Source organism: Pelodiscus sinensis, chromosome 5 (assembly GCF_052426305.1).
Source record: "Pelodiscus sinensis isolate ZL-2025 chromosome 5, ASM5242630v1, whole genome shotgun sequence".
NCBI lineage: Eukaryota > Metazoa > Chordata > Testudines > Trionychidae > Pelodiscus > Pelodiscus sinensis.
The window spans coordinates 121822864-121850301 of NC_143056.1; the positions used below are offsets into that span (position 1 = coordinate 121822864).

At 50.2% G+C, this 27438-nt stretch overlaps 2 protein-coding genes across 6 annotated transcripts in view; one reads left to right on the top strand and one right to left on the bottom strand.

Moving 5' to 3' along the window:
* Nucleotides 1-22186, top strand: IRF7 (interferon regulatory factor 7). 5 transcript variants are annotated; one of them, XM_075928275.2, is made up of 12 exons: nucleotides 1-142; nucleotides 3020-3145; nucleotides 3799-3961; nucleotides 8432-8654; nucleotides 9333-9418; nucleotides 10977-11025; nucleotides 11999-12208; nucleotides 14659-14916; nucleotides 15894-16151; nucleotides 17223-17606; nucleotides 17967-18085; nucleotides 19685-22186. In XM_075928275.2, the coding sequence occupies exons 2-12, from the start codon at nucleotides 3123-3125 to the stop codon at nucleotides 19832-19834; spliced, it is 1923 nt and encodes a 640-aa protein (XP_075784390.2). In that variant the 5' UTR covers nucleotides 1-142; nucleotides 3020-3122; the 3' UTR covers nucleotides 19835-22186. The 5 variants fall into 5 exon arrangements, with proteins under 5 accessions (XP_075784390.2, XP_089634825.1, XP_075784387.2 ...); XM_089778699.1 differs by having other exon boundaries at nucleotides 14662-14916; XM_075928272.2 differs by having other exon boundaries at nucleotides 2-142; nucleotides 10974-11025.
* Nucleotides 20266-27438, bottom strand: part of LOC102462677 (malignant fibrous histiocytoma-amplified sequence 1 homolog) — a 25111-nt gene continuing 17938 nt past the window's right edge. Inside the window, exons 9-11 of the mRNA XM_075928264.2 lie at nucleotides 25897-25967; nucleotides 24616-24722; nucleotides 20266-22371 (exon numbers count right to left, since the gene is read on the bottom strand). Coding sequence (XP_075784379.2) covers nucleotides 22354-22371; nucleotides 24616-24722; nucleotides 25897-25967 — 196 coding nt within the window. The 3' untranslated portion in view covers nucleotides 20266-22353. The remainder of the gene's footprint in view (nucleotides 22372-24615; nucleotides 24723-25896; nucleotides 25968-27438) is intronic.

Below are 27438 nucleotides of genomic sequence, written 5' to 3' on the forward strand. Positions count from 1 at the left end.
GTGATTCCAGGGTCTCTGTGGCCAATGAGCTGGGCTGACAGCATATTACAGAAGAGTATAAAAGGGAGAATCATAGCTGGAAATGCTTTGATATTTCAACTATTCACAAATCCCATGGTAGCATCCTCTGGTAACAGCAAAGGTAACATCTGTTTTTTTACTGATGCTATTAACTGATCAGAGCTGGGGAGAAGTGGGAGGAGGGAAAGGAAAATAAATTTAGAAGCTTCTTGGGGGAGAAAAAGCAAGCAGGATTAATCACAATCCCTTAAAGCAGCTTTCAGTAGCTTCTCTGGAAACAATAGTGCAGTTTGAGTGGCTGTCAGGGGGTGCAAAGGATGGCTGGATTTCTTGGTAATTGGTGCAGTAGGGAGTTGTGTGTGTTTGTGTCACATTTGATGCCAGTGCTGCAAATTCACTTGCAGGATGTAAGCTAGAGGCATTGCCTTTCTGCGCTCTTGTGCAATTACTGTTGCTTTACAAATACCGCTCCTCCTCCTCCTTTCCTGTGGTTTGCAGACGTGCTCTGAGGCTTGTTCACCTAGATCTGCAGAGGCCTTTGAGATCCTCACCTGAAAAGCATGCAGATGTGTCTTTCAACGTGCTAAATATATTATGACTGACACACATACTTCATTCAGCCTGCAGCTGTGGCTTCCCCCTTCCTCCTTTTCTGAGTCACCAATACTTTACTCAGCTGTATTGCAGCCTGTTTGCAGTTCAGAGCAGGGAGGCAGGAGTAACATTTTTGTTTCAGTGCTTTAGTAGGTGTTGAAATTTTACGTTGTTTCCTCAGCTAGGCTATTTTACATTGTTTCCTCAGCACTTATTGTTGTTTACTCGGGTGAGAGTAACTTAAATTTCTGACAGGCATTGTCCTGTCGCAAGCCAAGAGAGGTTGGGGTGAGGCGGGGGCATTGCCATACAATTGTACATTGGAGAAATTTAAGAGTGGGGTGGAGCATGGGGGGCTCAGGGCAGAGGGCTGGGGGTGTGGTGGGGGCATCAGGACAAGGGACTGGAGATGTGGGGAGTATATGAGGGGCTCAAATCAGGGGCTTGGGTGTATGTGGAAGGGTTCAGGAGGCAGGGCAGGGGACTGGGATGGAGGGGCCCTGGGCCTGGGTTAATTTACCTGGCCAGGAATAGGTCACTGCAGCTAGTCAGCTGCAGCCTGACAGGGACCAAACCAGGATCACCCCAGCCTATTCCCCCTATCCTCCTACCCTTGCTGCAGCCAGATGGGGGGCTATCTCCAACCCCTCCCATGGCAGGTTAGGGGACAGGGCTGGGCTGCTGCAGCTGCTGCCAGTCAGAGTCTGATGCCATTCTCCCCCCTCCGCCCCAAACCTCCACTCTTGCTGGAGCACAGCCAGCTCTTGCAGGAGCGGCACACTGGGGGGCACCCACTTACTTTCACCTCACTTAGCATTTACACTGCAATTGACATTTTCAGAAGCGTTTCAGGAAATCACTTCATGAATCTCAGTAGCATGTGACATAGGTTGGAATCATTGATCCCATTACACAGATGGGAAATTGAGGCCTAGAAAGGTGGTGCTGGGGCACAGGGGGACGAATGCACGTGGAGGTATGCAGGCAGTGATAGCATCAGGATTAGAATCTAACATCGCCTGACTCAAATACCTTGTGGCTTCATCTGCAGAAGCACCTCCGCTCCCAGTAAGGGAAATTTGATTTTGCGTGGATGGGACAGGCTGTCACAGGATTAGGTTGACTCAAGAGCCAGGTGTTAAGACAGTCCTGCGATAGCTTGGCTATCTTCTCTACTGAAGATGGGTACCAACAAGGAAATAGGGTCGGGGGACTGTTCTTGTGTAACATTGGAATACAGTGGAGAGTACAGTATTGCACAAAATGCAGGAGATTTTTCTTTAACTCAAGGTATGCTGGGGGGTTCAGCATGTCTGCAAGTACCTTCCCCTCTCTTGGTGTTAGGAACAGGAAGCCAGAGAGGAGCAGTATGAGAAACACCCCAGCACATCATGCTAGGTATTGTTCCCTCAGCGGGAGTATTGTCCATTAGACCATAAACTCTTAGGCTACGTCTAGACTGGCATGATTTTCCGCAAATGCTTTTAACGGAAAAGTTTTCCGTTAAAAGCATTTGTGGAAAAGAGCGTCTAGATTGGCACAGATGCTTTTCCGCAAAAAAGCCCCAATCGCTATTTTCGCGATCGGAGCTTTTTTGCAGAAAACAAATCTGAGCTGTCTACACTGGCCCTTTTGCGCAAAGGCTTTGCGCAAAAGGACTTTTGTCTGAACGGAAGCAGCATAGTATTTCCACAAGAAGCACTGATTTCTTACAGTAGGAAGTCAGTGCTTTTGCGGAAATTCAAGTTGCCAGTGTAGACAGCTGGTAAGTTTTTCCGGAAAAGCGGCTGATTTTTCCGGGAAAAACTGGCCAGTCTAGACACAGCCCTAGGGTACATCTATACTGCGGGGATTTTCTGGGATACCAGAGGTATCCCAGAAAAACTCTGCCGCATCTAGGGAATGCATTTGCTCTTCTGCTTCTTTTGCAGAAGTGCAAAGGCACACTTTCAGAAGCCCTGTCAAAGGGATCATCCGAAAGAGGGAGATTTTCCAAAATTTGGCCCCATGTAGACGGGCCAAATTTCAGAAAAGCCTCTTCTGGAAAAAAAATCTGAAAAAGCTACGCCAAATGCGGAGTGCATTTGGCATAGCTTTTTCTGAGAAAAAAGCTGTAGTGTAGACCTAGCCTTAGAGGGAGACACTGTGGGACTGCACCCAGGTTACAGATGCAGTGCAAACCCTAATGACTTGGTCTACCAGCAAAGCCATCTGCATGCTCCCCTCCTTTTCCCTGAGACCGGTATCTCCTGGGGGTTCTTACCAGGCAGTGGAGCGCCACACAGTTCTCACTGCCGTGGCACACCCCTGAGAGGGCTCGGTGTCACCCCAAATCACCTCCTGGGTTAGCATCACAATGGCGAATGTGAGAGACTCTGTGGACATCTCCCTCTGGTTTCCACAGGTCATACTTGGAGGTTTCCTGTCTGTCAGCAAGAATTCCATCAGTAGCAACGTGTGAACGCCGTCACCCTTCCTTCCACAACTAACCTGAGACTGGCTGCGCGATGGCGGCTTCAGAGAATGGGGGGTAAGTGGGTCTTGACATGGGTGCTGTCAGTGTGACATGGATAAGCTATACAAGCTATAAAAAGATAGGGTAACCTGCACAGGCTTGCTGTAACCATTGCTGGAAGGCTTGAGAGAACACACCTCCTAAGTAGGCGGATCCCACTACCCCCACCACTACTTTTTTGCGGGTGTCATGTGGGCAGCAAAGGCAGCCATGCCTGGCTAATATCTGCCCAGAAACTCTAACTGGAGCTGTCATTCATGTGATCTGCTGCTTACTTTGGGATGGATGCCAGGCCCCTTACTAGGTGTTCTTTTAATTAAGGAGGGAGGAGCAGCTTGAGGTCATGTCTCCACTGCAAGAATAAATTGATGCTGAGCATCAGCATCTGGTTGCCTCAGCCTGTGATGAAGGCTGCTATGCTACAAGCACAGGAAATGGCAAACCCTCTTGAGCCCCGTTTTGTCAAACCGACTCCGTGCATTTGGATGGAATGGTGCTAACACCGGTGGGTCAGATCCTCCACTCTTCAGCCCTGTTGTCACAGATGGAACAGCAAAGCCTTTCTCTGGGAGCGCTGATATTCCTTGATCACTGTTGGTCGCAGGGGTGGGTCTTGAGTCTGTCACTGACCAATAGGCCTGTTGTAACCTCTGTCTTGGTCGTTACAGTGGGACTCAACAATTACGTTTTGCCAGCTGGCTGATCAGTCAGATCAAGAGTAGAAACTACGAAGGGCTCTGCTGGGTAAATGAGGCCCAAATGAAGTTTCGCATCCCCTGGAAACACACTTCTAGGAGAGACATCACCACTAATGACTACAAAATTTTCAAGGTAGGATTCAAAATGATTCTTTTTCCCCCATGGTCCCTGCCACATCTCCTGCAGTTGCAAGTCCCAGGCAAGGGCATAACTTTGGATTTACACCAGGTAAGTAACTAAAAGTAATTGACTAAATGGTCAGTGTGGATGCCCTGACGTTGCTTTGTGACATTTGCCTTACAATGGTGTGTCACTGTGTGATGACCTTGCATTCTAAGGAGGCAACGCAGTCACATTGTGACACTAGGCAGTAGTTGGCTAGCAATGGAGTATGCATCTGCCAGGGTATCCAAGCACAGAAGGGTTCCTTGACAGAATGCACACCAAGCCTTGGAATAGTGACTAGATTCAGTAGCCAGTGCTGTGGGAGAACCCCAGTAACCTGTGTGTGTGTGTAATATGTTCCCATTGCAGTATCCCATCCAGTTTCTTGATGGCTGCATGTGCTGAACATATTTGCAAGCAGAGGGTGGTTCCTCGTAAACAAGATGCAAAGTTGGAACTCAAACAGTGTGGAAGCTTGGTTTTTTTAATAAATGCAGTCTGTTTAAAAGACTGATTCTATGTATCTTAATAGAGTTTCTGCCTCTTCTGGAATTTCCCACACTGTCCACATTTTAATGGAGTTCTTCTACATACTGCAGTTTACATGGCAATTGAAAGGTTCCCAGATCAATTCTCAGTCCCTGAGAAATTTCAAACTTTTTTGCTGCATTCCAGAATACTTGTATCCTTCCAAAACTTCAGAATTTCCTGAAGAATGGAAATTCCAGTGTCAGCCTGCACTAGGAAGGGCCAAGAGAAGGGTTTGACTTAGAGACCACCCTCCCAAAGCCTGACATAGCAATAGCCCTCAAAAACGCTGCCGCTGGGCTGGCTGGCAACACTGAGAATTGCAAGAGTTAGAATCATAGGATTGTAGGGCTGGAAGAGACCTCAGGAAGTCGATTCCAGCCCAAAGCAGGACCAACCCCAACTAAATCATCCCAGCCAGAGTTTTGTCAAGCCAGGACTTAAAATCCTCTAGGGATGGAGATTCCACCACTTCGCTAGGTAACTCATCCCCCTGCTTCACCACCCTCTTAGTGAAATAGTTTTTCCCAATATCCAACCTAGACCTTCCCCACTGCAACTTGAGACCATTGCTCCTCGTTCTGTGACATGTCACCACTGAGAACAGCCTCTCTCCATCCGCTTTGGACCTCCCCACCCTCATTCAGGAAGTTGAAGGCTGCTATCAAATCCCTTCTCACTCTTCTGCAGACTAAACAAGCCCAAATCCCTCAGCCTCTCCTCGTAGGTCATGTGCTTCAGCCCCCTAAGCATTTTCATTGCACTCCACAGGATCCTGTCCAATGTTTTCACATTCTTTCTATAGTGGGGGGGCCCAGAACTGGACACAATACTCCAGATGTGGCCTCACATATGCTGAATAAAGAGGAATAACAACTTCCCTAGATCCACAGGAAATGCGTCTCTTAATGCACCCCAGTATGCCATAGCCTTCTTGGCTACAATGGCACACTGACTCATATCTAGCTTCTCATCCACTGTAATCCGCAGGTGTATTTCTGCCAAGTTTCTGCTTAGCCAGTCAGTCGCCAGCCTGTAACAGTGCTTGGGATTCTTCTGTCCCAAGTGCAGGATTCTGCTCTTGTCCTTGTTGAACCTCATCAGATATTTTTTTTGCCCAATCCTCTAATCTGTCCAGGTCACTCTGGATTCTCTCTCTCTCTCTGCCCTCCAACGTATCTACCTCTCCCCCTAGCTTAGGGTCATCTGCAGATTTGCTGAGGATGCAATCCATCCCCTCATCCAGGTCATTAATGAAGATGTTGAACAAAACTAGCCCTAGAACAGCACCTTGGGGCACTCCACTTGAAACCGACCACCAGCCTGACATCAAACCGTTGATCACTACCTGTTGAGCCTGACAGTCTAGCCAGGTTCCTGTCCACCTTACAAGCCATTTATCCAATCCATGCTTCCTTAACTTGTTGGCAAGAATTACGTGAGAAACCATATCAAAAGCTTTGCTAAAGTCGAGGTGTATCACATCCACCGCCTTCCCCATGTCCATAGAAGGCAATCAGGTTGGTTGGGCATGACTTGCCCTTGGTGAATCTGTTGACTATTCCTCATCACTTTCCTCTTTTCCAAGTGCTTCAAAATAATTCCTTTAGGATCCCCTCCATGATTTTTCCAGGGACTGAGGTGAGGTGAGGCTCACCGGTCTGTAGTTCCCTGGATTGTCCTTCCCTTTTTTTTTTAAAATATGGGCACCACATTTGCCTTTTTCCAATAGTCTAGGATCTCCCCTAATCTCCATGAGTTTTCAAAGGTAATGGTTGCAGTGACATCTGCCAACTCCCTCAGTACCCTCGGATGCATTAAATCTGGCCCCATGGATTTGTGTATGTCCAAATTTTTTAAATAGTTATTAACCTGTCCTTTCTCCACCAAGAGCTGCCCACCTCCTTCCCATTCCATACTGCTTAGTGCGGTAGTCTGAGAGCTGAACTTGTCTGTGAAGGCAGAGGCAAAAAAAGCATTGAGTACTTCGGCTTTTCCCACATCATCTGCCACTAGGTTATCTCCCTCCTCCAGTAAGGGTTCCACACCCTCCCTTATCACCCTCTTACTGCTAACATGCCTGTAGAAACCTTTTCTTGTTCCCCTCACGTCCCTTGCTAGCTGCAATTCCAATTGTGCTTTGGCCTTCCTGGTTGCTCCCCTGCATTTTTGAGTAATATATTTATACTCCTCCCTGGTCAACTGTCCAAGTTACCACTTCTTGTAAGCTTCCTTTCTGAGTTTAAGCTCACCAAGGATTTCACTGCTAAGCCAAGATGGTCGTCTACCACGTTTACTTTTCTTACTGCGCATTAGGATGGTATGTTCCTGTGCCTTAAATAAGGCAGCTTTAAAATACTGCCAGCTCTCCTGGACTCCTTTCCCTTTCATGTTAGCACCCCAGGGAATCTTGCCCATCCGTTCTTTGAAGGAAGGAAAGTCTCTGCTTTTCTGAAGTGCAGGGACTGTATTTTGCTACTCTTCTTTCTTTGCCAGGATCTTGAAATCGACTCTCTGATGATCACTGCTTCCCAGTTTGCCCCCCACCTCTATTTCCCCTACTAATTCCTCCCTGTTTGTGAGCAGTGGTTGTTGTGTCCTGTTTGGTAAAAACCAAAACACACACTCTATTGATTCTGCCTAAGTTGATGATCTTTCCTGTGGTAGCGAATCAACAGGCATGTGCCTTGGAGAATAAAAATAGTTACCCAGGAGACAGATCTCGCTTTCAGACTGCCAAGAGCTTGTTACAAAGAGTTGAGCTGAGTAACAGATCTTAGGCAATTGGGGGCAGAGCCTGTCTATCACTCTATATTTGTATAGGGTCTAGCACAATGGAGCCCCCAGACACTATCATTATACAATAAGTAATAATATGGACCAGTTGTGCACTAGCCTATAGTAATGAATGAGCCCAGAACAGTAATTGGGGTGGGGGGTACCATGTAAGGAAAAGGGGGGGTGATGAGAAATGCTAGGAAAAAAGTCTGTGGATCACCTTTCCTTTCCATTTAACTCAGTCCTGCATTGTACAGTCTCTATATTTGAACCCACTGTCCAACATACTCAGAAAATCTGTGATGAGAGACTGTGTGTACCTAGACAGAGCACATGTCTGAATTCTTGACAAAAAATCAGCACCAGGAACCCCCGCATCCTAGGAGCAGGTTGGGTCAAGATCTAAACCTTTGTGCAGTGTGGAGTGGTGGGGTTGCGTGTTAGTCCTGGATCACAGTATCAAAGGGAAATTGTTACTCAGCCACTGCAGTCTGAGGTTTGGGAGGGAACAGATGTTTGTGGTTCTGGCAGTGCGAGTATCAGGGCCCTTTCAAAACACAATGGCGCAAATATAGCGCTCAGAAGGAATTTTACAGAGAGCTTCCAACCTTGATGCCCTAGGGCAGCCATAGCCAACCTGAGGCTCGTGAGCCACATGTGGCTCTTCCCCCTCCCCCAGGGGACTCGCAAAGCCTCCCTCCCCATCCCTGTGGCTTGTAAGCTGCCCCCTCCTCCCAGCTCCCTGCCCTGACCTGGGCAGGGGAGCCATCCAGTGAGGCCATGAAAGCTGTAGAATTAAAGATGGCCACGGGAGCCTCCTGTGGCCCAAAAGCCCCAAAACGCATTTAAATGCATTTTCTTAAAGGGGCAGACCCTTTTTTTTCCCTCGACCAAACGTGACCGGGGATCCTCTTAAGGGGCAGTGGTGTGGAGGGGGGTGGCCGGTTTCCCCTCGACATCTTGGTGCTGGATCCACTGCTATTTTGGCTCTTTGCCCAGAATGGGTTGGCCACTCCTGCCCTAGGGGGCCTAAGAAGAACTTGGCTTTCTGCGTGAGTGCCCTGACAGCCCTCTCCTTCTCTAATGCCTCTTTCCTGATCTTCTCTCCCCCATCTCTCTCTCTATGGAAAGGCCTGGGCCATCGCCAGCGGAAAGTACAACGAAAAGGTGAAAGATCTCGCCAAGTGGAAAACCAACTTCCGTTGCGCTCTGAGAAGCACAAACAAATTTCAGCTGGTGCAGGATAACTCAAAGGTCTCCGAGGACCCCCACAAAGTATATCAAATCATCAGCCCAAACTCCCATGCTGGGGCAGCAGCTAATGCCCCAACAGCAAAAAGTAACTATGCTGGAGGTACGTGTAGAAGGCAGGTGCAAATAGGCCTGGCTCTGATCTGAGCCAGTCCAGAGCCAGTCTGAATGGAACACAGTCACATGGGAGAGATGGAATTTTAGGCAACTGCCTTTTAAAAAGGCCATTGGGTGGTGAATAAGAGGGGGGGTACTTTCCAAAAAGACGTCTCCCAGTGTTCTCCATCAATGGGAGCTGCTGAACAATCTTGAAATCCTGGGCTGGTGGCCTGGCTGGAATAATCCTGGTGCTTAGTTCTGGATGTTTTCAAGGCACATCTTACTGCTGTGGCTTTCTGCTCTGCGGCAACCCGGGGAGCCAAACTCTGAGTTAGACACATTAACTGGTGCACAACTCGAGACACCACAAAGGGACCTGGCTTACAGACCCTTTCTGAATCTTCCCTCCAGAAATTAGAGTTTTTAAAGGGTCTCAAGCTGGGCACCCTAATTCACCAGTCCCTTTGGAGACTTTCTGCTTTTGGTGTCCCCAGTTGGGCTCCTGAGAGCTTGAGGGAACCCCAGTTTGTGGTGACTTTTCAAAATGCGCGCCTTACACCCTGAGGAAATCCCACTTCTTGGAACTGCGGGTCCTGTTTAAGTCCCCATGTTGGAAATTCCATTTGCTAAAACTGCTGGATTTTCCCCTCCCCGTGCCGGTGTAATTTGCTGTGTCTTTTAGACAATCTGCCTGACAGCGAGGAAAACAACAGCCCCCTTTCTAAAGAAGCCCTTCCTCTGCACTGCCTTACTCCACAGCTGCTGCAGGTACCAGAACTGGGGATGGGAAAAGCTGGGGAACTGTTCTGCTTGGAGGAGCCCTGGGGGAGGGCAGAGGGCAAAGAGGGCAGTTGTCCGAGGGCCTAGACTTACTGGCCACCACCACAACAACCAGAGCCTTGGGCCCCTTTGAATGCTGCATGCTTCAGGCAGTGCTGAAAGCTGGGGGAGGGGTGCCAAATTCCTGGTGGCACAGAAGTGGCCTCGCCCCTTCCAGAAGTGCAAAGTTGAGCCCCCCCCCCCCACACACACACCCAGGGGCCTGCAGAGGCTGTTGGTGCCCCTGCCCTGGAATCATCAGAACCTGGTAACATTTCACACAACAAACATGGCTCATGCTGTATTCCATGCCGCCGTGTTCTGACTCCGTCTACATCACTGCCAGCCCCCTGCAGGTGAATGTGTCTCTAGACAATGTCACAGGGAGTTACCCCACAGGGACCAGACACTGAGTTACCCCACAGGGAAAACAGCTGGGTGAACGATCACACATCTCGTTCGTGCAAGAGATCCATGTTTGCACCACCAAATCTAAATACACACACAGTGCTAGATCCTGAGCAGCCATCCCAGGAGAGGGTCCACTCAGTCTTGTCATTGTGTGAAAAAAGTTTTCCACAGAAGCATGAATGTTTTTGGATGGGTGAGAAACCGCTTTAGTCTGCTACGAGTGGAACCTTTTCATCCCCACTGTGAATTCAGGGGAGAAGGGAACAACATTTACCTGTTTGAATTTTTGGCATGAAAATATGCACACGTTCAGACTATCCTCTTCCCCATCCAGCTCTTCCAGGAACCTTCTGTCTCTTGTTGACAGGAAAGAGTTTCACCAATTTTACTAAGGCTCTGATTCAAAATCAATTAAACGAAACCAGGGCAAATTCTTGGCTGGAGGCTTCTGTGTTGATTTGGTTTAAGCTTCAGTCAGCTGGGAATGAGTTGAAAATAACTTACTGTTAAACTGCAATAAGTCCCACCCAGTTGTTTGTACCAGTTGAGCTGAAATCAGTTGTAACTTAAACTGGTGCAGCTGTCTCATGCAGGCCCAAGACCCTGGCAAGAGTCTGCAGTAGAAATACATTAATTCACATCAGGTGAGAATCTGGCCCCTGGATCCTACTCTGTTCCAGCCACCTGATGCCAGCATAGCCCTCAGGTCCGTAAAGAAAGCTCTGATTTGCCACAGGGGTGCTTACCTCTGTGTCAAGCAGGTTCTCAGCCCCCTTCTCTCTGTTGGATGCTTCCTCAAGTCAGGGCACATGCATATTTGGCTATGTCCAATGCACACAAGCTATTCTCCTTGGCCAGGGCTGGCACTAGCAGGGACTCATGTTTCTGCTGGAACACCAGGATGCGGAAAGTGTAGCCACAGAGCAAGGCCAGGCCTGAAATCCACTTCACGGGTCAAAGCTTCTTTGGGGTGACGAGAAATGCCCAGCAAACTGGCAGGCTGTTGCTTCATGGATGCACTTTGTATCTGGCTCTTGCTGTGGTGAATCCAATCCGGTAAACCGAAAATGGTCTCCTGTGCTTTGTTTTGCAGCAGAAGATAGAATTAGACATGGAGATTTTGTCCCTGGAAAACCCTCTCAAAGGTAAGTTAGTGGCTAATAGCGTGTTAAATATAAATTGATTGAATTCTAGATGATACAACACAGAATAGAAACCACGGTGCAGCATTCTCTTAAAACTTGGAATTAAAATGGCTTCACCTAACCATTTTTTTTTTCCATCTGTCTCTCAAACTTGACACAGCCTTGTGCTCCTCCATTGTTTGTTCATTGAATGGTACCTCTTATTGAAGGCTTAGTGGTTTGGGGAACTGATTGAGAGTTGGGAACCTGGGTTCTCTTCCCGGTTCAGCCATTGACTCATCCAGCACCCTGGTTGAATCTATCAGCATTTCCAAATGCCCTGGGGCAGGAAGCAGGATGCACTAGCTAGGAAGTTATCCTGAGGGAGACAAGCACTGATGTAAGGCCCTTGTGTCCTAGTCCTTTCCCACCTTGTCTGCAATTCTGGGGGAAGGGCTGTGCTGTGTTTAATTCTTAGGAAGGTGAGAGGGTGCTTGGGGAAAGAGTGAGGGAACAAACAATATGGTGGAGCTGATTAAACCTTAGCTCGAGTAAGTAGTCGAGTTTAAACTTTGCTGACTTCAGTTCAGGTTCCGCGCCCAGCAGTCACACTGGGGTCCACTTGCCTTTTAAGCCAGCCTATTCAAGATCCGTTTCTAACCCAGCGATCAGAAACCCTGCCTTCTAGTTTGGTGGGTCAGTGGCACTAACTCTGCCAAAGAACCCCTGCCAGGTCCAGCCATGGTGCTGAGGTCAGTGGGGAGACAGACTTGGTGAACAGTGTCATGCCCCCACCAGCTCACGTTGGCCAAGAGTGGGGAGGTCCTAGTCAAAACCTGTAGGCCAAGACAGAGCTATTGTTGGCTCCCACCATGCAGGTTTGGGTGAAGGGGGGGGGGGAGGTGGAGAGGGAGGTGTGGGAGGAAAAAAGGACAAACGACACTCAGAGAAATGCATGTGATTGAGACCATCCTCTGCGCTTGCTGCTTCACAGAGCTGGACAGCATGCCGAACAAAAGGCCGGCCTACGATCCTGGCAGGAATGCACTCAATGGCTATACCACTGATAACGCCGCACCAAACGGCTACCAATGCAGCCCTGACACACTCCAGTGGGTTCTGCAGCAGTGCAACTTAACCCAGAATAGCTGCAGGCAGCAGCAGCCGGCATGGACTCTGGATGGAGGCTTAGATCCCCGCTCAGGTAAGCTGAGGCCCCAAAGAGCAGACCTGTCCCCATTTCATAATACCACTTGGCTTTCCTTGACTTCCCCTACTGTGCTGGTCAAAAGTGTTGGGAGGGGAGCAGCGGGACAACCCCTTTGTATTACAGGGATGTGGGGACCCTGCCCACCTCTCTCATGTGCAAGGCTAAAACAAAGACATTTCCTGGATGGGCCGTTATATTCAACACCCAAATGACATCAAAAGCTAAGAATCGGACACTTACAGCCCACACTATTAGCCTCATTTACACAGACGTTCTAATTGACAGGGGGTTTTTCTCCTCCCCCTCTCCCCTCTTTTTCTGCTGTATATTTGTCCCTCTGTGCCTCATGCTCCATTCATCTGAGGAAGTGGGTTCTTTTTGTTAGTCTCTGAAGTGCTATAGGACCACTCGTTTAAGGGGTTTTTTTAAAGTTATAGACTAACATGGCTACCCCTCTGGGACTTCTCAGCTAGAGCAGTGGTTCTTAATGGGTCTAGCCCTGGCACCAGCCACAGGCTAGAGCTGCAGCTGTGACCTTCCTCCTTTTCCCACCCGGAATGTCCAGTGCTGGGATGAAGTCTAGGAGCCAGCAGAGCCTCCCACGGTGCAGGGAGTAAACAGCCGAAAAGGGCCGCACCAGCCAGAAAGCTGACGTGCTGCAAGGAAGTGTCTGGGAGGAATCCAGATAAGCAGCTGCTCCAGCTCAGAAACTAAGTGGCAGGCTATTGTGTGGCCTTCACGCATCAGGACTGAAGAGCATCTAGAAAGCAGGGGTGCCCCCTTCTGGCCCTCGAGGGCCATTGTGCCCCCTCTTCCCCAGGGCAACTTCCCCTAGAAGAAAATGTGCACTGGGTTCTCCCGGGCCACAGGTCCCTGAGCGTTTGCTGTGCAATCACTGCAGCAGCTGGCAGGTGATGGCAACTCCTGCTGCAGCTCAGGTGGGACCCAGAAGCACACAGAGCTGCTGCTGTCCCTCCCCTCCTGCAGCTGCTCAGCAGCACCTCTGCTGGCTGCCGGCTGCATTGCAGAGGACAGAGGATGCTCCGCCACCTGCTTCCCTGTGAGGCGGTGGGGAGAGCCTGGCAAAGGATTTACTCCCCTTCCCCACAGTCACCCAGGGCAGCCCAGCGGAAAGGAAAGCCAAGAGCCAGCTCTGCCTCTGAGACTCTGCCCTAGCATGGGTCATAGGCTAGAACCCCATTTGTGACCTCCCCGCCCCCACTGGGCATGCCCCCTGCTGGGAGGAAGTCTAGGAGCTAGCTGTGCTGACTGGCTCCTGCTGGGCACCCCCCCATAAGGGAACCGTGCCACCCACTCTCAGGAGCAGGGATGTAACAGGATTACCCGATTGGCCTGGGCTTATCAATCACTGTTAAGTTACCGGCCGGCTCCTGGCCCCATGTCTGGGGAGATGGCTGCCATCCTGCACTGTGGGCTCTGTAGCAGGGTCTGCAGCATGGTGCAGCAGCAAGCTCCCTGGGAGTGAGGCTGGAAGGCAGTACTGCAGCCAGCTCCCTAGGAGCGAGGTGGTGGACATAAGCCAGTGTGTACCGGGAGCTGGCTGCTGCCTCTTTATCAGAGACAGCAGCACAGGGTGGCAGCCAGCTCCTTAAGAGTATAAAGCTTATTTTGCAGAGCCCACAACATAATCACTGAGACTTTTGAGCAGTTACACGGTTACCTAATTAACATCCCTACGCAGGAGTGTTGCCACTGACTCCTTGGCTATTTGATACCGTGCAGTAAAGTACCAGCTCTTGGAGTCATGTGATTACATGAGATTCCCATCTTTCATTTAAAAATGGGGAGGGGGAGTTTCTAGCCCTCACAGTTGTAGGGAAAAGCTTGAAACCATGAATTCCAGAGGCTCAAAATCAGAAGGCAAATAGAGGCCAGTAGGGGAAAGGGGGATTTGGGGGGGGTTGTGCATGATGGTTTTGGAGCAAGATGGGTTAGGGATGCCGTGGGAGTCCTTCTGGGTAGGGTTCATGCCTGGCTCAGCAGTGGCTAGAGCACCAAATTATTGCTTGGGACCTCCTCGCCCTCTCTGTATCAGCTGGCTGGGATGCTCTGGCACCACTTCTCTAAAACTAAGACACACGCCCGGGGTCATTCACCCTGCCTACACCGAGCCCAGACCTGAGCTAGCAATGGGCTGCAAGGGCCCCACACCCGCCCACCTTGAGTGTGGTACCACTGTGGGGGTTGAGCCCTCCAAAGTACGGGTCAGCCAATAGCAATGGAATCCATCTCTTCTCCGGGTTGGGATTCCTGAAAGCAAGATTGGGAAGCGCAGGGTGTGGTCAGTACTGCAAGGGCATTGCAATGGCAAAGCTTTGTCTTGCAGCATTTCCAAAAGGCGAGAGCCCCCGCGCCGCAGCTGTTGAGTTGTCTCACTAGCGTGCTTCACCAAGTTGAGTAACGCTGAGATTTTTTTCCCCCAGCAGAGGAAGCTCCGTATAAAGACAGCCATGGCTATCCAAACCATCACCTTGGCCAAGACGGCTACCACCAGCCCGGGAGCAGAGCAGCAAATGGACCAGTGGAGAACTATCACCAATCAGTTGGCCAGTGGGTGACCCAAACCCAAGCAGAGACCCAACCCATGCAGAATGGATATGACCCTTCTGCTGCCTCACTTCTACAGCAGCCCCTCCCACACAGCACCGTTCCAGGCATCAGCCAGCTGCTTAATAATGCCGGTCAGTATATCGCCACCAAAAAAGCACTGGCTGGTTTAAACCAGCATATCACCCATGCAGGCACTTGGGGCAGAAAATGCTTGTGGGTCACTGGGCCCATCCTTCCCACAGCAAAGGAGTGTGCTCCCTTGGCTTCGACGGGTTCGATTTTTAATCAGTCAAGGTCTATTCCATGCGCACACCCCACCGATGAATAAAAGTTCCATCTTTACAAAATGAAATGTGCAGATAAGCAGCATTTTTTTTTATAACTCTGCCTACTAACCTACTAGAATTTGGCTTAGAGTTATGGCCTGTGTCTGTTTTGACCCATGATATCGAATATATAGGTTCTAACAGTTATGAAGCTTTAGCTTTTTGAAATCTGGCCTGCCCTGCTGTCCAACCTCCACCCCCCGCTAATTTTCGACAGCTGTGAGAACTTAAATCGAAAACTGCTTAAAAATAATTGCCAACTGATCCCATACATGAAGCTGGTTCTCCAAAAGAGCTCTGCTCCCAGTTAGCCCCTCACTGGCTCTTTGCTAGATCTAAAAGATCCCTCGATCCCTTATAGTTATTCATATTGCAACAGCAGGGGATGTGCGTTGGGGAGACACTCACTGTCTCAAAGAGCTTGCAGCCTTCGTAACATGAAGGCTGCAAAAGCAGAACTGAGCAGGGGTTTTCGGCCGGGGGGTAGGGGGGTTTGAGAAGAGTGAGTGATTTGAGGGCTGGTCCCACATTACTAAAGTCAGTGGAAGTATTCCTAGACCTGGAAGATTCCCATTGATATCAGTGAGCATTGAATCAGGTCTGTAGCCAGTAGTGGGTCGCAGGTATGGGACAGCCTGGAAGACCACACCATGTTGAGTGGGATGAACTCAAGGGCCAGTTAGACACATGGAGCAGAGTATGCGAGAAGAGCTGATCTGAGCAGAAATTAATGCCTTTGCTATGGCCTAGCCATCTCACAAGCCCATTGTTCTCCCTCACAGCAGAAGCCCTGTTTGAGGGGAGCCCTCGCTATGATAACCACATGGACATTCAAAGCACGTTCCTGCATGAAGCGCCTGCAGGAAACGCAGTGATCTATCAAACGCCCAATGGCCCAGGAGACAGTGGTTATCAGCAGCCAGTGAGTCAGTGGGCAGCCCCAACAGTGATGGAACAGAACAGGTTCACCCATCCCGCTGCTCCTCTCCCAGAACAGCCGATTCCTTCGCCCAGCCCAGCCCCGCTGCAGAACAATACAGGTCAGTGATGCCATGGTAGCTGCCTGCCCCAAGCACATTGCTCCCCCCGCTGCTCTCCTCTTCAAGAGAACCGAGGCAGCCAAGGCAGTGCTTTTAAGAAAATGCAACTGTTGGTCCTGAAGACTCACCTCGCCCCTACATTAGAGGGCCCTCTTCTCTTCTGACGCAGGTTCACACCTCTCTGCTTCAGGTGTGAAATAGACACCTCCACAGGGATGTAGTAGTGTAGTCGTTTAACTGATAGCATTAACCTATAAGCTTTTGCTTATCGCCTACCTGCATTCTCCCCTGCCCCGTACATTTTTTAGCAGCCCGGATCAGTTCTGGCTTGTGCTGGGTCCAGGACCCACCCCTGCTGTGGCTCTGCATTTAAAGTGTATTAGGAGCCAGGCAGGCAGCTCGGCTCATGCTGAGTCCAGGAGCTCTGGGTCTTCCCTCCCCCCGCCCGCCCCCGGACAGCAGCGCAGGGTGACAAGCAGCTGGTCGATACGGGGAGCTGGTTTTTAAACTGGATTCACTCATGGGCCAGCTTCCACCTGGCACCCCATGCTGCTGCCTCCGATACAGAGGCAGCAGCGCGGAGTGGCAGGATGCTCCTCGGGAGTGGGGCCGGAGTGCACTGGTTGCCAGCCCCACCCCAGGGACTATAGAATAGTCAAGTAACCAGTAGGAATTCGTGAGGTTAATCGTCTATTCAGTTAACCGATATTTAACATCCCTACACCCTATCCACATCTCAGCAGCCCCATCTCTGCTTCTGGAGGTGGATCGAGAGTGTTCTTTGAGGTTCACAGGGCCTGGCTCTCTTCAAAAGCGGGCACCAGCTGCAGGGGTGGCAGGGCATCCTAGCACTCCAGCAGTCGCAGTGGAACGGCAGCGGACTCCCAATGGGGGGGACTTTGGACTTAGCATGTCAGAGGCTAATCCAGCACCCGTTGAGGTCCATCCATGGAAGCGTTTTCACTGACTTCTTTAGATCGGGGCCTTGGAGAGCAGCCTGTTAGGAACCAGAGAGCACAGCGCCTGCTGGTCCCCCCCTCTAGAGACCAAGCCTTCCCTCATCTCTTGCAGACCCCTTTTTCCCCCACATGGACGTCACCGTCTATTACCGAGGGAAGCCGCTTCACCAGGTGCAGGTGGCCACCCGCAGCTGCCTGTTCACATACAACAATGAAGACCCTACCGTAGTCCCGGGCTGTGCGCACGTGGTCCACTTCCCAAGCCCCGATGAGTTGCCCGACCAGAAGCAGGTCCGGTTCACCAGGCAGCTGCTCCAGAACATAGGGCTGCTGCTGGAGCAGAAGCATAAGAAGATCTATGCCAAGCGCCTGAATAAATGCAAGGTCTTCTGGGCCCTCTCCAGGCAGCTAGCCATCCTGGCTCAGAACCCCGAATTGAAGCCGCTGCCCCGCGACATGGAGACCGAGATATTCGACTATGACGTGTTCTTACAAGGTGAGGCTGCACCCGGGGCCAGGGCCCTGACTCCATGGGGCCAGATTCGCAGGCAGTGGTTACATTAGCTGAGAAAATGCCAAGGGACATTATTTACCATGTGCTTGTACAACGGGGCTCCATCTGGTGGAGGCATGCAGCCTGATCATGAGTCACCAGATTGCATAAGCACTGGACTCCCAAGTTTTGCCTCAGCACTTTGGAGAGCCAAGGCCACGAGCAAGGGTGAAGGAGCCCCAGAAAGTTCCTCTCATGGCCGCCATCTCCTAAACATCCCAGGGTAGTTCATTTAGTCCAGCAAGCCCAATGCCTTTCCCGCCCTGTCCCCACGCTGCTGAAACCAGCCTGTTCCTTTTGCAGAGCTGTTGGATTTTAAGAAGCAACAAAGGGCTGCATCTCCCGACTTCACCATCTACCTTTGCTTTGGGCAGTGCTTCTCCAAATCCAAGCCCAAGGAGACCCTGTTAATCCTCGTAAAGGTGAGCCGGAAGCATTGAGATCAAAGCCAAGCGTCATTAGTCTCTGGCGGGATGGTCAGTCGCTGACGGCCAGCTTCACTGACTTCAGTGGTAACGACCGTCTGCTAGGAGACTGCACCCCACCCCTGCACGGCAAGGCCATGGGTTGGTGTAGCTGGGGAGTGCTTGAGGCGAGGTTCCTGGGTAATCAGCAGGGGGAGAGATTTTCCCCACCCACTGAACCTCCTAGCCACACCACAAGTGGGGAATGGTCCTCTGTCCCCACCGCTGCACAGGCCTGGAAGAGCAACTAAGCATCTCTGCCTAGCTTAGTTCTTGGTCCCCTTTGACAGCCCCGATTCCCCTCCAGTGAGCCCTGGCAATGGCTGCCCCAGGGCAGCTGAGCCGCTGTCAGAGGCAGGGGAACGCATGCAGCTTGGCACTCTGACACTACTGTGGGGGGGACCAAGATAAGAACCTAGACTGATCCAGCAGGGCAACAGCTGAGGCCTAAGGGCCTTCTGTGAAATAGCCCCAGTACAGAAAACCCCCGCCAGTCTGGGCACAGAGCCAGCCCGATGCTGCTTTCCCAGCCCCCGGGCTGCAGAGTGCAAGCTGAAGGAAGGAAGAGGTGGGCCAGGCACAGAGTGGCTGTGGCAAGGCCGATGATGCTAAGGATGTTAAGAGGCAGGCAACTGACACATCGTATAGTCGATATAATTTGTATTGACTACACGATTAGTCGATAAGGGAAGGCGCGCAGTCCCAGCTCGCGCCAGTCCAGAAGCTACCGCTGCTGCAGCTCTGCAGTTTAAACATAGTAGGAGCCGGGTGCACAGGCAGCTTGACTCCTACGACGTTCACACTGCAGAGCCACAGTGGGGGTACGTCCCAGACCAGCGAGAGCCGGGACAGAGCCAGGACTGCTGCCGCTCTCTGCTGTGAATGTAGTCAGAGCTGCCCGGCTCTTACTGGATTTAAAATGCAGAGGCGTAGCAGTCCTGGACCAGTGCGAGCTGGGTCCAGCAGCCCCTGCCCACGGCCAGCCCAGGCTGTCACGAGAGCAGGCTGTGCCCACAGTGAGCCCTGGCCTTTCACAGCCAGACGCTGCTTCACGGCAGCCTCCCCCTACCCCGCCCCCTGACTGCCTCTGATAGAGGCAGCAGTCCAGGTGGCACTGGGAAGAGCCAGCTTTTAAGCTAGCTCCTTCCAGCACTGGCTCCTGTTTTCCCCCACCGCTGCCTCTGTACAAGCGGGGAGTGGGGGAGCGAGTAGACGGACTTGACACCCCAGTGAGCATAGGCTTACTGGGTAGTTGAATACTTGACTACTTGCTTACATCCCTAGACCACCCCCTGGCCGTTCTGCGTGTCTGCAAAGTGTGACACAGGACGGGGTAGCCAGCGCAGGGCTGAATCGGGCTGCCAGACTTAGCTGAGAGATGCCCTTGGACAGCGCTAACACAGTGCGTCCCCCCCCCCCCGGCAGTTACCCCCTGGAGCAGGGGAACAGACGGAGGCTCTGACAGGGCCATTCATGTGGCTCGTTGAAGAGAGGTAGCGAGTAGCCATGTGACCGTGCCCTGGAGCGCCTCCTAAGGGATGTATGTTCCTCTTGCAGCTGGTGCCCAAGTTCTGTGAATATTTCTATGAAGCGGTGCTGAAGGAGGGTGCCTCGTCCCTCAACAGTGGGAACCTGAGCCTCCAGATGTCCAGCTCCTTCAACAGCTTGTATGACCTCCTTGAGCAATACGCCATGCAGATTGACTGAACCACCTCCCCTCCCAGCCAGACTCCTCGGATACGATCTGCCTGTGGGAGCGGCGCATTGGCCAGTCTTTGCCGAGGTCACTGCCTGACTGGCCTATATCGGAAAACATTTCCGCCTTCCCCCGCCCACTCGCATCCACTTGCTTCTATCCAGAAACACGTGGGTGAGATGAGAAGTGGCCTTGTGGCTTAGCCACTGCACTAGGACTCAGCAAGACTGAGTTCAATCCCTGCTATGCCACCGGCCTCCTTCGTAACCTTGGGCAAGTCACTGCCTCTGGGCCTTGCTGTTCCCATCTGAACAATGGGGACAATTCCTTTACCTTCCAGGAGGGGCGCAAGGCTAAATGCCTGAGAGGCACTCAGATGTTATGGTGATAGAGCAGCCTTCTCCACTCTTGGCAACCAATTGAACATAAGATTTTCTCCCCCCCCCCCCCCCCCAGACAAAATAAAGCTGCCACAAGTGCTTTGCCCATTTCAATAATGGCACTAGTTGCTACCTTGATGTTGTGCAATCACAGTATTGAAGCAGGAGCGTTCACAAGCCAACAGGGCTCATACCCATCACTGGCCTAGTATGGAGAAGCCTGCTGCTGTGGACTCTCAACAACACAGCTGTTACTCAGCAGTCTGGTCAGTGGCAGGCGAACTGTGTGAAACGGACATCGCACGTGGAGAACGTTTCCTTTCAAAAGCAGCTACAGCAGTTAGCTTTCAGGCCCCTTCATGGCCTAGCTTAACTGTGATCGGGGCTGAAACACCTTAGTATCACCATGGTATCTGAGTGCTGAGCAGCTATGGAAAGCAACAAGAGGGAGATGATGCCCGTATCTGCCTCTTTGTGCCTTCCCACAGTGTCTCTGTTTAGTGTGAATAGTTATAGTTTATGTACCTTGACACTTCTTGCATTGAGGGTGAGGTGAGACGATTAACAAGTGCCAGTCCACTGGGGTATTGTGTGCACGGGCAGAGCTTGGACCCCTCACCAGCAGCTCTGATTGCTTCCTAGTTTTCCTTAAAGGCTGCTTATACCTGTCATCCTGACCGTGAGAGCTGTCAGTCTGTGTTTCAAAGTAGCTACAAATTTGGGGGGGGAGGGGGAGAGAGTTCTTTTTGTTTTGTTTTTTCTATTTAAACCTCCAGGAAGGCTCAGCCCAGTGGTGAAAGTAACTTAAATTTTCTTACAGGCATTGTCCTATTGCAACCCAGGTCCCTGCCGGCTTTTTCCCACGGCTCAGCGAGCTCTTGCCAGAGCTGCGCACCCACTTACTTTCACCTCTGGCTCAGCCTCTATCTTTTCTTCAACCAGCTGAGGGCATTTTAAGAGAAGGGGGGGGGGGCGCGAAACCGGGGAGCAGGTCTTCCCAAAAAATTTGCACTGACAGATCCCAGCATTCCTTACAAAAGGTGAAATCCTGGCTCTGCTGCATTCATAGGTGTCCTGCCATTGAGGTGATGGGCCTAGATTTCTCTTGTTGTCTGGCAGGGTGTGAGAGAGAATTAAATGTAGATTTTTGTATTGCACTGTTTTATATTTGGTTAATTACTGCTCTCTCTCATGTGATGGCATAAATGGGCTGCTTCTCTCGGGGATTGTGAGCTGACATTGCTCCGGCTACAAACAATCCTTTCAGCAAATTGGAAGACCTGGAAGGTTTTCATTAAGACCAGATCTACACTTCACCCGGCAGCTCAGCGTAAGGTATGCAACTCCAGCTATATAGAATATGTAGCTAGAGTAGTCTTACCTTAAGCCAAGCTTGGCAATGTCCCCATAGCAGGAGGCCAACGGGAGCAAATGCTCCTGTTGGCTTCCCTTACTCAGGGCAAGGGCAGGAGTACTGGATGCTGGGCAAAGTGCCCTCTGAGTTCAATTTAGCAAGTCTTAACCAGACTCACTAAATCGAACTCCAGAAGATCAATCGAGGGAGTGTCTATTTTGCCATGGAGTGAAGATGTGGCCTAACGGGAGTGAGATCTGTTTCTTATTGAAGAAACCAGGCCTTGATCCAAAAATCAACAGGAGACTTTCCAAAGGCTTTCAATGGGCTTTGGCGCCAGCTGCTAATATTAAAGGTATAAGAATATTTGAAAGTCTCCTTCCATGTTGATTTAAGAAATGTTTCATAGAATTGTAATTAAGGTGACACTATGTTCTGTTCTAACACCAGGTCAGTTTTCATACTTTGTGCCCATGTTTTGTTCATATGCTGGGTAATGCAAACATTTCAGCTCCTGCTGTGAATGAAACTCTGTTCACATTTCTCTTTCAGCCTGTGCTGATACATAGATAAGAGAACCCCTCCCTCTTGTCCATGTAAATAAAATGACATTCCATAGCCTGTCAGCAGATGGAAATTGTTTATTGTGTCATAGCACCATTACACACACTGCAAACAGCCAAATGCATCGTGCTGTTTAGAGCACGTACAAGATAGCTTAGCGGGGCACTCAACACGCTAAGTGGTTTGGCTAAAAGAAAGTCCTTCCTAGTGAAGCTCTCTTGGGCAGGCCCAGTTATTTGTCCAAGATGCTCTGAAATAAGACAAACAGTGAGTAACATCAGAGCTGCAGCCTCTATTGCAAGGAAGCAAAAAAACTTGACATAGAAGCAGCCAAATTCTGGGAGTATTTGGCCGTCTGGAGTTTCAGTTCAGAACCCCATTTGATTAGGGGAAAAAAAACAAACATTGTTTTATCAGACAACCAGAGCAACCCTAGGGTATGTGAGAAGTATACAGTCCCTGGAGCACTACTTCACTCAACAACAGGGCAAAACTAAGTTGGGAGGGGTTGTAAGCAGTGTTCCCTGTAAGCTAAGTGCTTGGGCAGCTGCCCAGGAGGGATTCAGGTGCCGCCCATCTAATTGGCAGAGCACTCACAGCTGACAGCATACTTCTATTGGTGGTGCACATCTGCATGTTCCTTGGCGCACATAACAAAATATATTCCACATGTGGATGCAACAACTTAGAGAACATTGGTTGAATTATAACCCTATCCTGAAAAGCGAGCTGGAGAAATGGTATGAAGTAAATAGAATGAAATTCTATAAGGACAAACGGAAAGTACTCCACTTAAGGAGGAACAATTAGTTGCACACATACAGAATGGAAAGCAACTGTCTAGGAAGGGGGACTGCAGAAAAGGATCTGGGGGTCATAGTGGACCACAAGCAAAATATAAGTCAATAGTGTGATACTGTTAAATTTTTAAAAAAGCAAACGTTGTTGATGTATTTACAGGAGTGTTGTAAGCAAGACACAAGAAATAATTCTGCTATATTCTGCACTGATTAGGCCTCAACTGGAATGCTGTGTCCAGTTCTGGGGGCCACATTTCAGGAATCAAATTGGAAAGAGTCCAGAGAAGAGCAACAAAAATGATTAAAGGTCTAGAAAACACAAGCTGTGAGGAGATTGAAAGAACTGGGTTCATTTAGTCTAGAAAAGAGAAGGCAAGGGAGACACGATAGCCTTTTTCAAGTATTTGGAAGTTGTTACAAGGAAGAGTGAGAAAAATTATTCTCCTGTTGCTAGGACAAGAAGCAATGGCAATGGGTTTAAATTGCAGCAAGGTTGGGAAAACTTCTTGCTAGGCTGGTTAACCACTGAAATAAATTGCTGTGGAATCTCCATCATTGGAGATTTTTAAGACCAGGTTAGACAAACACCTCTCAGGCATGGCCTACATCGGGTGCCTGGTCCTGCCAGGAGTACACTTGATCTCTCAAGGTCCCTTCCAGTTCTAGTATTCTATGAAAATCATTAGAATAAAATCAAAGCAGCCAAACCTCAGCCTGTCTCTAGGGCTACGTCTACACTGGCCCCTTTTCCGGAAGGGGCATGTAAATTTCATGAGTCGTCGTAGGGAAATCCGCGGGGGATTTAAATATCCCCCGCGGCATTTAAATAAAAATGTCCGCCGCTTTTTTCCGGCTTTTAAAAAAGCCGGAAAAGAGCGTCTAGACTGGCCCCGATCCTCCGGAAAAAGCGCCCTTTTCCGGAGGCTCTTATTCCTACTTCGAAGTAGGAATAAGAGCCTCCGGAAAAGGGCGCTTTTTCCGGAGGATCGGGGCCAGTCTAGACGCTCTTTTCCGGCTTTTTTAAAAGCCGGAAAAAAGCGGCGGACATTTTTATTTAAATGCCGCGGGGGATATTTAAATCCCCCGCGGATTTCCCTACGACGACTCATGAAATTTACATGCCCCTTCCGCCAGTGTAGACGTAGCCTATGGGTATGTCTACACTGCCACCCTAGTTCGAACTAGGGTGGCTAATGTAGGCATTCAAGTTGCAAATGAAGCCCGGGATTTAAATATCCCGGGCTTCATTTGCATCTTGCCGGGCGCCGCCATTTTTAAATCCCCGTTAGTGCGGACTCCGTGCCTGTGGCTACATGCGGCACGGAGTAAGTAGTTCGAATTAGGCTCTCTAATTCGAACTACCGTTACGCCTCGTGGAACAAGGAGAGAGCCTAATTTGAACTACCTACTCCGTGTCATGTGCACAGAGTCTGCACTAACAGGGATTTAAAAATGGCGGTGCCCGACAAGATGCAAATGAAGCCCGGGATATTTAAATCCTGGGCTTCATTTGCAACTTCGAATGCCTACATTAGCCACCCTAATTCGAACTAGGGTGGCAGTATAGACATACCCTAAGGTGCTGTGCATAGCTCAGCGTTTCCCTCTTCCAAGTGAAAAATCCAGTCAGGAGAGGGGTGGGTGGGTTGCTGCTTCCATGTGCCAGAACCAAACACAAGGTCAAGCCACATTACCTGGTGATTGACGTGGATGCTGCTAGGGCCGAAAGTTGTAGTCCCATAGCTAGTGACATAATAGCGAGCAGGAGGCGGGGGCTGCGGAACCTGCAGGTCGCTGGGAACTGTAAGGAAAGAGAAGGAGACATCAGCCCCCCAGGCCACAGTCCTGGAGGAAACCCCAGCACAGCACCCCACTGGCACCTTCACTCCTCACAACGGAGGCAAGCCTCAGCCGGGGCCAATGGGCACAGGTCCATTGATTTCAGTGTAGCGAGGACAGCTTCTACCAGCTGTAGATCTGTGCAGAACATGTGAGGCGGAGAAGCAGGGACACATGCTGCTCATAAGGGAACAGCCAGGGACCAGCAAGAGCTGGCTGCCTAGTCACAGTGGGGAAAACATTACTGAGAAAAACTGGGAGTTTATTAGCAGCAGCTCTTAACAAGGGGAAGCTGCCCACAAACGACAGATTGTAGAACACTGTATTGTCAGGCCTTTCACAGGTCAGGAAACTACAGAAAAATAGGCGTCCCGGTTCCCAGGCCATGTGTTTGTTGTAACCAGTGGCCCATGGTTATCTGATGACTGTCATGTTCTTAGAAGACTCAACTGAGACGAGGGTGCCACTGAGTTAGGCAAACACTGGGAATGACAGTTCCTGCCCCAAACAACTTTCCATCACCATAGACTAGACACACCCAGGAAGTATTAGCATCTCAGTGTACAGATGGGGAAGCACAGCACAGAAAGATGACTCAGGGTATGTCTACACAGGGATTAAATACACATACACATGCACAAACACAAAGAGCAGCTGGCTCCAGGGCTGAAAAATTGCCAGGTAGAGATTTGGGCTTAGGCTAGAACCCAAACACTGGGACCATGTGATGGGGAAGTGTCCCAAAGCTCCAGCCTGAATGTTTACACAGCAACTTTTAGCCCCACAGCCCAAGACCCATGAGCCTTGGCCAGCCACGACAAATGCTCCCTTTAATCCTTCCCATCCATGTGCACTGAAACATGTGCAAATGTGACCTCCAATAGCAACACAAAACCTAGCTGTGGGCACCCTGCTATTCAGCCGGGCAGCATCTGTATTTCTCCTGAGCAGCTGCACAAGCACACAACTTACAGGGACTGCTGGCCACGATCAGCCATAGGGCAAAATTTTAATCTCTGTGCGGACATCCCCTTAAGGGCTGCTTGTCCAAGGATACACAGGAAATCATTCCGCCTTCATCCTGTGGGTTCAACGGGCCTCCACATCATAGCGGGATTGCAGCCTTCTCCCCTTACCTTTGGGTAAAAGCAGCTCGGTTCGAAACCGATGGCCACACGTTCCACACGTTTTAATTTCTTCCTTCGTTCTTAAAATAAAAACAGAGAGAGAGGAAAAGAAACAAGCTAATTAACAAGAGCCATTCCACACCCCCGCAGCCAGGCAAGACGCTTTAGGGTTCAAAACGAGCCATTTCAGAACTGCTCTTTCTAGAATGTCATGGACCAAGGCAGAAAATGTTCCTCAGGCTCTAAAGGAAGGTTGGCACTAGCCTGGGAGATCCGGGCTTTCATTCCCAGCTCTGCCCTGGGCTTCCTCAGAGACCTTTGCCAAGCCACAGAAAACCAAGGGTACGTAAATGGAGCCCTTTGAGATGAGCCTGGCATAGTTCCACTTGAGGGGGCAAGATGCCATGCCAAAGCCAGTGGCAGTAGGGGAGTGGGACTACGCAGAGATCACATCAAGGAGGACGACATGTTTTCACAGCGAGGTGCTTAAATACAGATATTGGGTCCCATTTCCAAAAGGGCTCAGTGTTGGCCTAATTCTGTTCCTATTGACGTCATCATCAACCTCAAGAGGAGCAGAGTGAGGCCGCACTCTGTGCGTGTGAAACATCCCATCTTCAACCCTCATTTAGACGCCACAATCAAAGCAGATCAATTTTCAGAAGCACTCAACTCCTGGGGTATGTCTACACTACATGGCTCCGTCGACGGAGCCATGTAGATTTGTTTATTGGGCCAAAGGAAATGAAGCGGCGATTATTTAAATCGCCGCTTCATTTAAATTTAAATGGCTGCTGCGCTGAGCCGACAAACAGCTGATCAGCTGTTTGTCGGCTCAGTGCGCTAGTCTGGACGCTCCGCAGTCGACATCAAAGCCCTTTGTTGGCAGCCTCGGTAAACCTCATCCCACAAGAAATAATGGGGTGGTCGACAAAGGGCTTTGATGTTGACAGCAGAGCGTTCAGACTAGCGCGCTGAGCTGACAAACAGCTGATCAGCTGTTTGTTAGCTCAGCGCGGCAGCCATTTAAATTTAAATGAAGCGGCGTTTATTTAAATCGCCGCTTCATTTCCCTTTGCCTACAGCCCTAATTTACATGGCTCCGTCGATGGAGCCATGTAGTCTAGACACAGCCTAGGTGACATCAAGGAGACTTCAGAGCCACTCAGCCCCTGTGAAAGCCAGTCTGCTTTGCTCTGGATGTCTAAATCAGGATTTAAGGCCTGATTCAACAAGAAGTCCGTGCAGAATTCTTTAGCCGTCTGGGGCAGGGAGCGTCTGTTTTGTGTGACTATAGCTTCTTGCACAATGGGCCCACTACAGGCTGCTAGGAGTACTGCAGTACAAATAGTACATTCAAGCGTGCATTTAGGTGCTGCTGTTTAAGCGCTGAATGCTGGGCACTCAAATTTGAAAACTATGTCCTTAGCCTCTTGATGCTTCTGCAGAACAAGTTTAGTCATTATTTGCTTCACTGGTATGTGATGAGGATTCAGATCTTTATAACATGACTTGCCCGGCTCTGACGGAAGGCATCATAAACAAGCAATG

What these genes read in the sequence shown, in the direction of transcription:
- IRF7 (XM_075928272.2), top strand. Translation starts at nt 3,123, where the DNA reads ATGGCGGCTTCAGAGAATGGGGG. An exon ending in AAAAAGTAACTATGCTGGAG is followed by an intron (nt 8,655 to 9,332) that starts GTACGTGTAGAA and finishes TGTGTCTTTTAG; the next exon opens with ACAATCTGCCTGACAGCGAG. An exon ending in CCAGCTGCTTAATAATGCCG is followed by an intron (nt 14,917 to 15,893) that starts GTCAGTATATCG and finishes TCTCCCTCACAG; the next exon opens with CAGAAGCCCTGTTTGAGGGG.